Raw genomic sequence first — 13,811 nt, 5'->3', positions numbered from 1 at the left:
TTCTGTACGTGTATATGTCATTTTGGACAATAAAATACATTCGAAGTCAAATAGCTAAAAACAATTGTTCACTGGACATGTTGGGTGTTCTGAAACAATTGTTGTGGTTCCATCAGTGACAATGAATTGTATGTCATGGAGCAGTATGCTCCCAATATGTTGAGTCATACAAATAGTATTGGCATCAAATTCATTTATTTTGTATGATGACAGCTATCTACATAAATCAGGCATAGCATAGAGACATTTGGATATTATTCAAATAGTTTCAATCTCATCCAAATTTGATGTCTTGAAGTAGGGACAGAAAATCTAAATTGTTGAATCATACCTATATTATTGACATCATATTTTAATAACTCGGATGAACCATTTGAAAAGTCACAAAGTAGCCTCAGCCTCAGCAGCTGCAAACGTCGTATGAGTTGGCGACGTAGAGACTCCAGTCGGCGTCGGTGACGACATTTATGGTGGAAGCCAGCAGCTCACAGTTGGAAATATTGGCAGCCAAGGGGGAGAAATTAAAACCCACACACTGAACCCCCTCCTGGCACGCCCGGGCGCACATTTCGAGTGATGACGTCATCATTCTCAGCTTGTTAGAGGTGACTCGCGTGTTGATCTGACGAGTTAGGGCCATCTCTGGTTGAGAAAAAATGAAGTGGTATAGAAATCTTAATGCATGACACATGTGTATTGTCGACTCCTTTGATCAATACCTTTATGAATAAGTCAGTGAGTGAGTTGGGTTTAACGTCTTTTTAAACAGAATTCCAGTTATATCATGGCGTGTCAGCTTCGCGTAGAAGGAAAGCCCAAAGTCTAAGCTCTAAGACGTTTACTACTTGGGTAAAACCCGCGATCATGGGTATGGTGATGAAAAATCTGGACACATAACCAGGGCGAACCAGACATGTATTAATGACCTTACATTATACAATAGGACGTATACGGGAACGATAACAACAGTTACATTTGACATAACAGCAGAAAAAAAACAGAAAAAAACGCTCTGCACATTCACTTCTGAAGAACAAACAACAACATACTGTTTGGAACCCCTATGACTTGGACTTCGCAGAGCGTGAGCATGTCTGTATAGTTATTCCAGGGGATCTGTACCCGCAGATAGCGTCCGCTGAGGGGGGAGTGACAGGGGAGAGTCTCGGTCAGGCCCGTCCCCAGCGGGCCCGGGTAGTGGCGACAGACGAGGGCCTCGTTCATCGTTACGTTATCAGCCAGGAGGATGTCGAAATCATGAAGACGTTCACCTTGGTTTGACAAAAAATCCTACGTCATGATGCAATGTGCAAATAGAAAGACTGAGCATCCTTTAATACCTGGATGAGGAATCATTTTAGCCACACTTAATCGTACATGGGTGCATAAATTGTACCATTATTTGTTATTTCAATAACATAGTTGGTGCAGTTGCCCTCAAACTGGGAGTGAACGGTTACACTTTCTGAACAGCATACACACATGTCATTCTATACCATTACGTATAGGGTATACAATAGAATTTGGTCTAAAGCACATGGCAAAGTGGGGTATGCATGCTCAAAGGAGAAGGGGCATATCTCCATTATGCTAAACTCTTAATGCGTATAATAGGCCTCTGATACTCTGCTGTCCTGGTGTGAATATGCTGTGTTCACGATTTACCAAAATATTGCTACATAAATATCGACATTGATATTGAACGATACAGAACGATGTTTCAGAATGTGTCCACTAGTTTACTGAGTTAGTAAATGTGCTTTTACGCCGCTTTTTGCAATATTCCAGCAATATCAAAGCAGGTGATACAAACAAATGACTAGTTTACTTGAGTGTTTGGTGTATCAATGGTGTATTTAGCGTTGAATAGCAGACATAAGCAGAAATTCCAAACAAATAAAAACAAATCCAAAAAGGATCTTGCGATTTGAATATAATTCGAATTCCTCGGATGATATGAGAGGTTAGAACTCACACGTTAGAGAGGAAGGGAATTAGGTAACTTTTTTCGCACACTCAAACGTCTGATTCACTTCTGTAATAAACTTAATTGATTGTGTAACCAATTCCCTTCCACTGATTTAAACCAGACAATCCAGTGATTGACATCATGAGAATCAATCCACACAATTGGGATACGATGACATGCATCAACCAAGTCAGCGAGTCTGACCAACCGATTCCATTAGTCGTCTCTTACGACAAGCATAGTCGCCTTTTACGACAAGCATGGGTTGCTGAATACCTATCCTACCCCTGATCTTCACGGGTTCAGAATAAAAGTACCCATTGAAACCGCCTCATCTGTTTCATATGTATGACACGTGAGATGATGTCAACTTTCCAATAGACAAGTTTACCGTTATGTCAAGCCATATTCCTGCTGCAATATTAAGCAGCTCCAGTCCTGTCTTAATTTCACAAATTTTGAGGTGCATTCGGGCAAGCTTTTTCCTCGAAGATTTAAAAGAGCACAATGCGACTGATCAAGTCATCTGTTCAGGTTTACAACATTTAAATGTAGACATGTGGAGGGTATTCCCAAATATGACGCATCAGTCACAGCAATAATGTCCCTTGCAATTCCCTATTTTTTATTTGTATGTTTCTTCACGTTAACATTTGACTTGCCGCTGCATGTGTTTGTGACGGGTAACGCTCACCTTGAGTTGAGGCGCAGGATACGCGCACCTTTTTGCAAACATATAACATCACTATTTGATAGTGATTCCTGAACACTGTTCATGATGAAGTTAATTAATTGTTTTCGGAAAAACCCTCACGTTAAATTGAGACGTTGAGTTGTAAGGAACGTCAACTGACAGGAAAACGTTGGCCAATAAAACATGTCCTTATTACTTAGAATTTGTGGAAACGGAATGAACCATGAACTCAACATACAACAACACATCCTAGTTAGAGGTTTCATAAGGGACTATGTTCTGTCTGTTGTAAGAAGACTTGTTAACTTAGAAGGGAATCTGGATACCTCAAAATCCATATATACTACCAAGGACCAACCGATTCTTTTATATTACTATAGTTTCTATATCATGTCATGAGTGAGTGAATTAAAATTTAACGTCGCATCGGCATTATTTCAGCCATACGGCGACGAGACCAAGTCGATATATTCACAATTGAGTCATGAATGCAAAGTTATATTTAAACACACATTTTATCAAACACGTTTCGGCATAACTATGTCATTCATACAGTTTAAAACACGGGCTGTCGGCCACCAGTAACCAAAGCTAGGCCACCTCGCCGGGGATCATGGGGACTCACGGTACCTCTGCTTCCTGCATGATACTTCAGCAGGATTTACGTCATCACCTTAGTCTCTGGTGGTTGTGACCAGTACTAACAAATATTTAAAACTAATCAGCAATGAGTTGGCTCAAAAGACTGGTTGATGATAGTTACATCGGTTATGATAGGAATTACGTGTCACACAGGAGGGCCATTATTTTACGATTCGTTAACCTCCTGGACAGACTATCTAAGTTGATAAAATCATCACACCAAATTTCAAAAAAGCAAATAATGATTCTCTTACATATTTAAAATTTATTATACAGACCAAATGCCAGCTTACACGGGAAAAGAGATCTCTCAGATTTTTATCTTTTTGATAATGTGAATGCCTTGCAATTCCCAAGTCCACACAGTCAAGCAATATATGCTTGAAGGTGAACCTTTCATCGCAAGGAATACAATTTTCGATTGTTCGTTTCAATTCATGAAGATTATTGATTACTGGGTGTGCCACCTATTTTGCATTATAACGTTTGATGGTTGGTTTATAATCACTGTACATCATGCCATGACACATTATTCATAGTAATATCAGAGAATTGGGTGGTCCTTAACGTCTTTTGAGTAGTATATAAATTGACGGAATACGCCTTAAAAGCTGGAATACTGTCATAAAGGAATGAAAAACCAATACATAGAGAGAAAATTGACCAACCAAGGATTTACCAACTTAAAAAGTTGTAAGAAAATTGACCAACCAGCATAGTCTCTGTTTGTGATGACTACCTCTGAAACAAAGAGAGAGCAGCCAAGGTCCACTTGCCACCACAGATAAGCTTCTGACGGTGTCTGATGCCTAGTGCCAGTGCAGGACCCGTTCGGGTAGTATGGGTCGCTGTTCCCATCCACTGCCCGGCTGGCGTAAGCGAAATCCGGATTTGTGCTGATTTGAGTGCTTGGTTTGTTCAGAGCCAGGTTGATACCTACCCCTGAAACTATCATTGAAAACGTTAGGGAAGCAGCGGATCTTATATTTAGATTATGTTGTGGATAAGTTAGGCCTGCTGAAGTGGAGTATGCTTTTCTTAGCCTATCGAAAGATCCGTTGTTTTGTTGAGGAAGGATATTGGCATGCACATTACAAGTCACAAGTGAACAAAAAACAAACGAGGGACTGGCACATGGTGATAGGTGAGGTATCTGAAAAAGGAGGGTGGGTGGGTAGGGGATGCCATTGCAGCATGATGTCATACTTACCTATGTGAATGAATTGCCATCCAATAAGTACTGATGCTGAATATTGAGTCATGTTTCTCATGATTCAGAAACAAACGACTGCATATACGGCAATACTTGGTTCTCTGCTCACCCGGCCAAATATGACAGGAGTGATGTATGGTGACTATCTGTGACAACAAGCTTGCTTGGGACTTTTACACCGCTCCTGCTATTTGCTTGCCCAGCCAAGGCAAGCCCTGGAATCCTTGCCACCCGACTGTGGGGTGATGCATGAGCTGCGATACTTCAACCTTTGAGCAATACTCTGAGGGTGGAGTTGCTGTGAATGCAAATCTTCCCTTTGTGATATTTGCTAATGTTACATTTCCAATATAGAAAATGCAATTGAGAAACTAATAATCAGCAGAACCATGGTGTGATTTGATATGCCTGGACCTACCGATTTGTGCTACATAATGGCACTAGTTATTACTTTTGTAAGCTCAGTATATGATGAAGAACTGCTGTAAACAGTAATCTTGAGGTGTTTTTGTGCATAAAGCGATATTTGCATCAATGCTATTGCTATTTTCGTTTCCTGGCGCATCACAGACCTACTGAATGCTGGTTGTCGGTACAGACAAAGGAGTGTACACGCTTCTTTTCTTGTTATCTAATGACTTTATTAAACTTCAGTGACAGCAAAGCATATTCTTATTTCCCCAGGGTAAATGGGAACTGAGTTCAATATATAGTGATAAATAATTGCAGGAATTCGCTGTGAATTCAATCTGATTTTTTCACATCCTATATTTCATCGCTACCATGTCTATTGTTTTGAATAGTATAAAATTGAACCACCATTAACCTCTCTGACGTCCAAAGCATACTTTAGGAGGCCAATCGACAGGTTTGAATGAAGCATACGTCCCTTTGTTGGTCAAGTGTCATTTCTCTGAAATCTGGCCATCGTGATGTCGGTGGCATGGCGCAAGTCACCAGCAATTTGATTGGCTGTTTGGGTTCGATTTCCCAGATCCTGGTTTAGGATTACTCAGTGATGGACTTGTGTTGTTGACCTAGGGCGTACTCTGCAGGGCCCTCATTTACATTTTGTGTCTGCAGAAACCCTCAAAGTCTGCAAATCACAGACATTGAACATACAGGCTTCCTCTCGGTGAGGTCTGCCAGTTAGAAGACTTTCAGTAGCCATTTGGCCTTCATGTCGTTGTAGGCGGCACTATTCCTAAATGATCACAAATACTGCATTAAAGCAAGAGTAGAGAGCTCACGTGTTACTCATGCCTCATAGCGATTTGACGACCATTCACTGAAGGGACAAAATCAAAAATGAACCCCAACCAACATGTACCGATGAACTGCGTGATCCACGTGCAATGTTTCTGGTGTGTTGGGGCGTTAGGTTGTGGCCTTGAAACCGTTCTGGCAGTCATTTTTCAAACAGATCTTTCTTTATCCATGGACCGACTTGAATGATACAGCTGTATCATTGAATGTGTTAACACATATAAAAGACAAGATGGATGACTAAGTAATCGAAGTTAACAAAAAAATGGTCAAAGTAAAACTACGAATAGCCTGACTACAGACACACACCAAACTGCCCATGGATACATGAATAATGTCTCCCATAATGTGAGTTTTAGTATGTTATAAGACGCTTTAGATTTGAATCCACACAAAGCAAGTTCCGATTTTACAGAATCTATTACTACTGCAGGTAAATTAGGCGTTATACATTTGCTTGAAAATGTGACATGCTCATATCACGAAAAGTACCAAATGCAATGTTTCCGTTATTGAATTATGGTTTCATAAAATATGACGTAAATGCTGTGTATTTCATATAAAAGATTGGGAGTTCTGTGGAACGGGGCCCAATTACATGAACGTGTTAACTCTTTCTGTACGGGAAACGTATGAACGGGAAATAAGCAGCCTTCTGTCTATAGTTTCGCTTCTGTCTACAGTTTTGCCTCTGTGCCATGTCCCAGGAAAAACGTTGGTTTGAAAGTGGGATCCTGAATCGCGTCTCTGGTGATGTTGAATTGACTGATGTTGTACTGGGTACGACCGTCAACGGCGAGCTCGCTCAGGACTTTTCCAAGCAGACTTTGCAAATCTGAAATATGAACAACCACAGAAGTAATTTTTAACGATGAACGAGGGTTGGTTTGGTTGGTTGGTTTGTTGTACACACACACACACACACACACACACACACACACACACACACACACACACACAGAGGAGTTCGCGTTTGTCAATGATCGATACGGAAGTCCCTGATTTTGACATTACGGTTGATATACGATGTATTGCATTTACCCAAAAGCATAATACCACAATTCGGCATTCATGTCAGTGTAAATTGAATTTAGGATATGATTTAACCAACAAAGTGTCGCGCTGAACAGCTGCAAGATTGCTGATGCAGTGTAAAGCAAACATTACACACTCATTCAACCAACCAATGTTGTGGCATTGTAAATGATATGTACCTTCAGGGAACTTTGAATACACTGAATGCAGTACTATAACCTTCCGGAAAACTATACATCACGTTATTCATATACTAGTATTCGATGGCACATGATGCATGGTCTCACACTCAAATCAAAGTTCATGAATATGGATCCATGCCAGTCCATGAATTCGCTTAAACATTAAATAGAACAGGTTCTACAGCCAGAATATGCCCAATTAGAATCCTAAATATGGTCACTACATGCTAGAGGATGCATTCCAAGAAGTGCTCACTTGTACGCATGTCCAGCTCCACAACAAACGATGACGTCAGACCAGCCCTTGTATGCGCATGTGTCGACCACGAAGTGTCTGTCTGGAGGCATGGTGTAGAGGCAGGTCTTGGTCTGAAGGATTGGTCCCAAGAACTGTAAAGACCAAGTACAAATCAACATTCAGTTTGTAGTTTATCATCAGTTTATCACTGATGTTAAGGTTATTGAACAGTGGGACATCTACCTTGGGACAAATCTCCTGCAGCAAAGGTCCTCGTGTCGGCCGTGACTACGTTGCCTCCAGCGTCGACCTCCATCTTCGACCCCGTGTTGCCGTGGATGGGAAGGGCGTAGATGCGGTAACGGGGGCAGTGAAAAATCCAGATTGGACACCTAACACAGAACGGTTTTGAGTGTTTCAACTTGTAGTCAAGTTTTTTCATAATCAGGACCATGTGAAATTTGTCAAATTCATTGGCTCTGTCAAACTTCCCTAAAACTGGCGTGTCTTGGGCACATGAGGTGACTGATAACCGTTTTAAAGGTGTTATCATATAGAAAATGAGTCATTTGGGATTGTCACATCATGTGCTCTTTTATCATGCTCTTTCATCAAGGGGTTGAGGGAAAACTGTCAACCTTAAGATTGGAACGGGTCGCCCAAACACATTTTCACTTGTGAAAAGCATGCATTTTGTTTCTGGTCCTAATTCATAAAGCCATTGCATAGCGGTTTATAGTTGATCTTCTCTCTCGTGAGACCTGGACAGGGAGAAGGCCTTTGTGAGTATGATATTGTGTTATTATGAGGATAGATGTGTAGAATGATAATTTTGTGTTTAATTGTAAACAAGGTTTGTTTTTCTAAAAATATTGTTCATTGTTTAAATGTAGGTTATTATATATTCCCTTTAAATGAGCATGTTGAATTGAATTCTTGTATCATAATACATGATAGATGTAAGTAATTTTGTTAGTAAGTGGTTAGTAATTTTCATGATTTCAGGCCTTGGTGTGATTGCTCCTACTTGTGATTCCCAACTCGGTCATATTCATCACCAACTTTAATCAAACCGGACATCTCTCTGGACATGAGAACATGTGAAAAGAGGACATTTCAGTGATGTTCTGAAGATGACCTCAACTTTTGTGTAGAACAATGCTATAGTCAATGTTATTTGGCCATATAGGAAACGTGGGTGCACTCAACAATGAAGTACCCGCAATACCATTTGATCTTTTGTATTAAATCACATGTGAAAATATTGTTGACTGCAATACGTGTAATCAATCTTAAGGGTTTCTTTTTCATTTGTAATAATATGTGCTGAATATCCTTAGTTCAGCTTTTGATGTGTGACAGGGATATTAACCCAAATATCTGCTAAAGGCTTAGTCCGTTGTACGATTCTGACGATATCATACCAAATGTTCGCAAAAGGTGAACGCTTTCAGACCACCTGTGGTAAGTCAATTGTTTCCCTGAAAAAGCAACACGGAAACATATGGTACGAGTCAAAACAGAATATTGCATCGGACATCATTTTTGTCACTGATGCGTCGAATTCATAATTGTTCTCCGCATGTCCACCATAACTCTTTTTAAAGGTTATGCTTAGGCCTTGAATGTTGTAACCCTGATAAAAAACATTTGAGTCATAATTGTGTTCTACAAATTATAGTGCGCTTTGTTTAAATCTTTGTAGAAAGTCCATGTTCGATTGTACCTCTAAAGTTGTGAAATGTGACCACCAAAGCCTGGAGCTGCTTAAATATTGATTGACATAAAGGGATAGTTGAATTCATCCCTCATCCACTGACTTATGGATAGTTTTTTAATCGCTCTGATTGTTTATGCACATGTTTAAATATGAAACATGGGCGGTTTCACTGGTTTTCTCCCTTATTTCTAGCTCAGGAGAGTAAAAAAAAAATCATTGAAAAAGAATTGGCTATTTTACCTTTATTGAATCATGTTAGATCATTGATACATCATTTATAAGTACCCATGGATCAAGGAATGAAGTCTTTACGTAAGTTTCTCGTGTGACATAAATGAACTTGGTTCTTTACTGATATTCGCAAACATTCAGACAAATACTTAAGAATCCACCTGTTAATAATTCCACTTCACTCCACTTCACTCAAATACTTTCTGCAAATACTCACTGCTATATTTTAACACATACATAACCTTCTGATGAAGATCACTTTGTGCATGTGGTCTTTAGGGCTATAGGTTACATATGTATAGAGTTTACTTTGGTTGGTGGAACCAAACGCATTAATGTTTGGTATCGTGGCTGACAAAAATAGCAAAGAGACCAAGTCATGTTCAGTGTTTGTACTTACTTTTCCTTGGTGAACTCCTTCATGTGCGGCGTGGCGTAGTACGTCACCTGTTCCTGTGTGACGGTGACGGGGACGTGGACGCCGATTGTCCCCAGGACCGAGTTGAGCCACCCCCCTGCCGTCACCACCACCTTCCGGCACTCGAACACGCCCTTCGTTGTGTGAACCTAACAATGATATGTTTAGTCAGTATCAACAAACAAACTATCTCCTGGCTTTTCTTGTTCAATAAAGAAATGGTACACTTTATCCAGCGATATCTCTCAACATGTCTGAATGATAAAGAGTTGAAATGTGTTTGTTTCAATGATTTTGAAATGTGTAATGTGTCTACAATGATGTATGCAAAGGCGTTTAAAGATACTTTGATATGAGGATTCACTTGCACGTCAGTCACGGTTCGTCTGTGTGGATTGTTTCTCGTTCTTTTCAAGGTAAGTTGAGATGTACATAAAATATTGCATTGCAGTTGACCAAGTCAAGGATGTGAAATGACTTTTCCCTTCAAGATGTCAAGTCGCACAATCAGTGTTTATTGTATTAAAGTACGTACTATGACGTTTCTGTTGAGCATATAGAGTACGTAGAATGGCTTTGAACGTGGGGATGTAAAGTGCGTACAATGACGTTGATTTTGGGCATGTAATGTGCGTACACTGCTGCTGCTGCTGTTGAGCATGCAAAGTACGTACAATGACGTTGCCGTTGTTGGCCCTACTGAGCCTGGTAGCAGGGCAGTTCTCCAGGACTGTAGCCCCCTTTCCCCGGGCCAGCTGAATGTGGACAGCGTTCCCCACAGCAGCATCTACGAGGCCCGCCTGCTCCTGGTACAAGCCCACGATATCTGGACCCACTGTGAACTGGGGGTAGCGGGCCATCAGTTGCAGGTTTGACAACCTGTCGTATCTGATGAGGAAATGAAATGTATATAATTAAGTTAGTATACACGGCATATTTATGGGTATTACCAGATGGCTCCATTAAAAAGAACTCAAGAACGGACTCCAATTCAAAAAAAATTGAGACACAAATGTTATCATGACATCCAATACACATAATAACTCACTTGATGTTGTTCCTGTCCATTGCTTCAGCGAACTTCTCCATGATGTCCTCAGTCTGTCCCTTCCTGGCCAGGCGCAGACCCCCGGTCATCCATACAACCTGCTGAAGTGACTCGCGCTCAATCTGGCGCCAGCTGCTCTTGGACAATACAAATGTATTGTTGTTAAAGGTAGTCATCGAGTGCTCACTAAAAGTTCTGCTTAATCCCAAAACGTGGCTTACATATTTGCATTAATTTTGGCGTACACTTTTCAATAGAAGTGATACCTCATTGCTGTCCCCTCATTGTTAGGCATGTGTGTGTTTGTTTCTATAGCATCTGTATGGTATATTTGTTCATTTGTCAACAGTACTTGCTTATATGTTTATCATTGACTTTTATCGGAAAGCATTTTCTCCAGCGCATTTCAGTATTTCAGCATTACGTCTTACACTACCAACTGACGCCTGGATCAACCCTAGATTGATCAGTCAGATCATTGAGACGTTCATAAAACATTCATTGATCAAAACTGCAGGACAAAAGACAGTATATATCTATCTTGTATGGATGCTAAAATGAAACAAAGATAGGATGTATTTGGTACAAGTGTCGTAGTTGTGTTTTTTGGAACTTAAGTTTTTAGTTTTTCAGCGACTGTTTTCAGTACGCTAGCGGTTTGTAAATATTTGGTCAAATCCTATTTCTAGTGTGTGCTTTCTTTTGCCCGGCGGTGTATAAAGTCTGTGACCTTCATCACTCTGTGTTTTCCTTCAACATGCTGTGATATAATGTGTATACTGTTCAAAGTGATGTTAAACTCACTCAACTCGCACGGACTTACGCCTTGAATGTGTCGGGGATGAGTCTGGTGTAGCGATCATCATCGTACGTCAGGCGGCTGAAACACAATAATTACCTCCCATTTTAAGTAGATACTTATTCATTCGTAGTTTCGTCAATGTATTTATGTCTGTCAATTGACGACGATATAACAAACAAAATCTGATCCATTTAAGATACGTATTTGTATATCGTGTCAGAAAAAGTAATCTGGACACGTGGTCTAACCCTTTGAGCCCACCTCATGTTTTAATAAACGTAATGAAACTCATCCATAAAATTGTCTCATAGAACTTATTAAGAACAATTAGTAAGCTAGAACTGGGGATGAAAAGAAACCATACATCTCAGTTGTTTTTATCATATGTTTGATTTTCAATTGAAAGTATCATACGTTAATCAGCACTCAAAGAATATTCAACAGGGTTTTATTTAAAAAAATATAATTTGAAATATTACTTAAAAATTCGCATAATACACAACTGCTTATGAGTATCTTAGACATCTAATCTTTGAAAATCAAAGAAAGTTTTTCTGTACAAATTTGCAACATTTCAAATATGGTTGGGGTCATGTGGTTGCAAATTCATTTCTTACTCCAGTCTTCATTGAACCAATTTAGTTTTACACAAAATGGTCTAGTGATAGAGTGTCCGCCCGTATAGCAGCAAGTCCTGGGTTTGATTCCCGGCTGCGTCATGCCCAAACACGTTTAAAGATGGTTGTAATCCTGCCTGGGCGCCCGAGGTCCCTTAAAGCAGGTTTTATGAAATCGAGTATAAACAGCCAATCAAATCGCTGTTCACATGCGCCAGTGAACCATTTCTCAAACGTTAAGTGATTGTCATGTTACACCTAGTTTTTCTTTATGCTTATCAATTCATCACTATCCCTCGACACTATTTTGTTTCGGTAATCATACATTATTTTTTGGAGAGTTTATGTAGGACTCAGGTGTATGGTAGGCCGTCTCCACGGTGCTTTCTCAGATCTGTTTCAGGACTCCTGCTGCATGACGGACTCTCAGTAGGGTAGCTTTGATTTCATGCCAGCAACATATATGACATCATGCGGATAGTAGACCCATGACTGAGTTCTACCGATATGTGTTTCATGTGTGTCAGTGTCACAATTACATAAACCCGCTGCTCCTTTACCTAGATTGAAAATGGAATTGTAAATGTATTATTTTTAAAATAACAGGTGTTCGGTCTAGTATTGTATTGTCAAGTTATAGGGGTTCCAATAGACTTTATGCTAAGACCGCCTTGTGCAGCTGGTCTCCGGGGAAGGAAGTGTGGTATGCATAATAACATTTGACGTTCAGCAGGACGAATGCAGTATCTTCTAAGTTATTGCTCATAAGCATAGTAGTAACTCATGATAACATTGTTGTGCATAAGTACAATATCAATATATATATTTTGTTTCGTGTAAATTTCACTTCTCTGTTGTACTAAACTTACATGATCCTTGATACGTCTTGTGAGCCTCCTCTTTTATGACCGAGAGAAAACTGCTCGAGACCAAGGACTGAAATACATGATACATGTACGAAACCTTAATATTTAAGTGCGTGAAGGATTTTATTATACTGGAACGCTTTGACAACCAGTATAGAGCTCCGCTGCCTATCCCTCCGCAGCCAATGACATTGTACTCAAAATACTGTCGCTAAGATGCAGCCATTGTGCAATATATACGAGACAAGTGGAGGAGAGCCTGTGTACACGCTGCTCGTGATCGGACCCAACAGCTGCTCACTTGTACTGTTGTAAGACTTCATGGAGCTGTCAATAACAAAAAGGTCAAATGCTCCAAATAGGACAACTGAAGCTCTATGACTATCCATGCAAGTTACTGCATAATACTGTCGACCGGAAAGCTGGGTTTGTGATTGGTAAATGTATTACTGATGCACTGAATATGCATGTCGTGTGGCGACATGTGAAAACAGATAGGTAACCCATACATCTGTTACAATTACCTGACCTTACCTGAATTTTGTCAGGATTTCTTTTGAAAGATGTAACACAAAATATATTTGACGTACGTTTGTTGTACATTCTGAATTTGATTTTTGAGTACTTCGCCGTGTGGTACCATGTTTTACAGTAAAATTTTACTTGTTACAAAGTAAATATATTTTAGGCTTAGTGAAATAGGCATTTTGAAGGCTTCTTAGTATGTTGTGTAAAGTATTTGTGTTGTATTTAAACTTGTTTTCTTGTACTCAATAATAATAGTAACAATAATAATAATAATAATAAGAAGAAGAAGAAGAAGAAGAATACCATTTGTATTGGAAGAGGAATATTTCAGGGCGATTCTTT

General features: G+C 39.8%; 1 protein-coding gene and 1 pseudogene across 2 annotated transcripts; both read right to left on the bottom strand.

Annotated features, from left to right (window-relative positions):
- Positions 1 to 214: 214 nt before the first annotated feature.
- On the bottom strand, positions 215 to 4,738 carry LOC139447511 (fucolectin-4-like). 2 transcript variants are annotated; one of them, XM_071228917.1, is made up of 4 exons: positions 4,516 to 4,738; positions 4,017 to 4,253; positions 1,050 to 1,271; positions 215 to 642 (listed from the first exon to the last, which is right to left on the bottom strand). In XM_071228917.1, exons 1-4 carry the CDS (start codon positions 4,574 to 4,576, stop codon positions 401 to 403), a joined length of 762 nt encoding a protein of 253 aa, XP_071085018.1. In that variant the 5' UTR covers positions 4,577 to 4,738; the 3' UTR covers positions 215 to 400. The 2 variants fall into 2 exon arrangements, with proteins under 2 accessions (XP_071085018.1, XP_071085026.1); XM_071228925.1 differs by having other exon boundaries at positions 4,017 to 4,247.
- Positions 4,739 to 6,442: 1,704 nt separating this feature from the next.
- LOC139447504 (monomeric sarcosine oxidase-like) lies at positions 6,443 to 13,167 on the bottom strand (annotated as a pseudogene).
- Positions 13,168 to 13,811: the final 644 nt, after the last annotated feature.

The sequence above is a fragment of the Haliotis cracherodii genome, unplaced genomic scaffold (assembly GCF_022045235.1).
Source record: "Haliotis cracherodii isolate W230 unplaced genomic scaffold, xgHalCrac1.p SCAF_10, whole genome shotgun sequence".
Classification (NCBI taxonomy): domain Eukaryota; kingdom Metazoa; phylum Mollusca; class Gastropoda; order Lepetellida; family Haliotidae; genus Haliotis; species Haliotis cracherodii.
Note: the sequence above shows the minus strand (reverse complement) of the source record. Positions and strands in the feature narration are given on the sequence as shown.

Excerpts from the sequence above, each read along its gene's own strand:
- LOC139447511 (XM_071228917.1), bottom strand. The coding sequence starts at position 4,576 with ATGAGAAACATGACTCAATATTCAGCATCAGTACTTATTGGATGGCAA. Across the intron at positions 4,254-4,515 it reads ATGGCAATTCATTCACATAG|TTTCAGGGGTAGGTATCAAC; the intron begins GTAAGTATGACA and ends TTTCAATGATAG. Across the intron at positions 1,272-4,016 it reads CACAAACAGAGACTATGCTG|GTGAACGTCTTCATGATTTC; the intron begins GTTGGTCAATTT and ends TGTCAAACCAAG.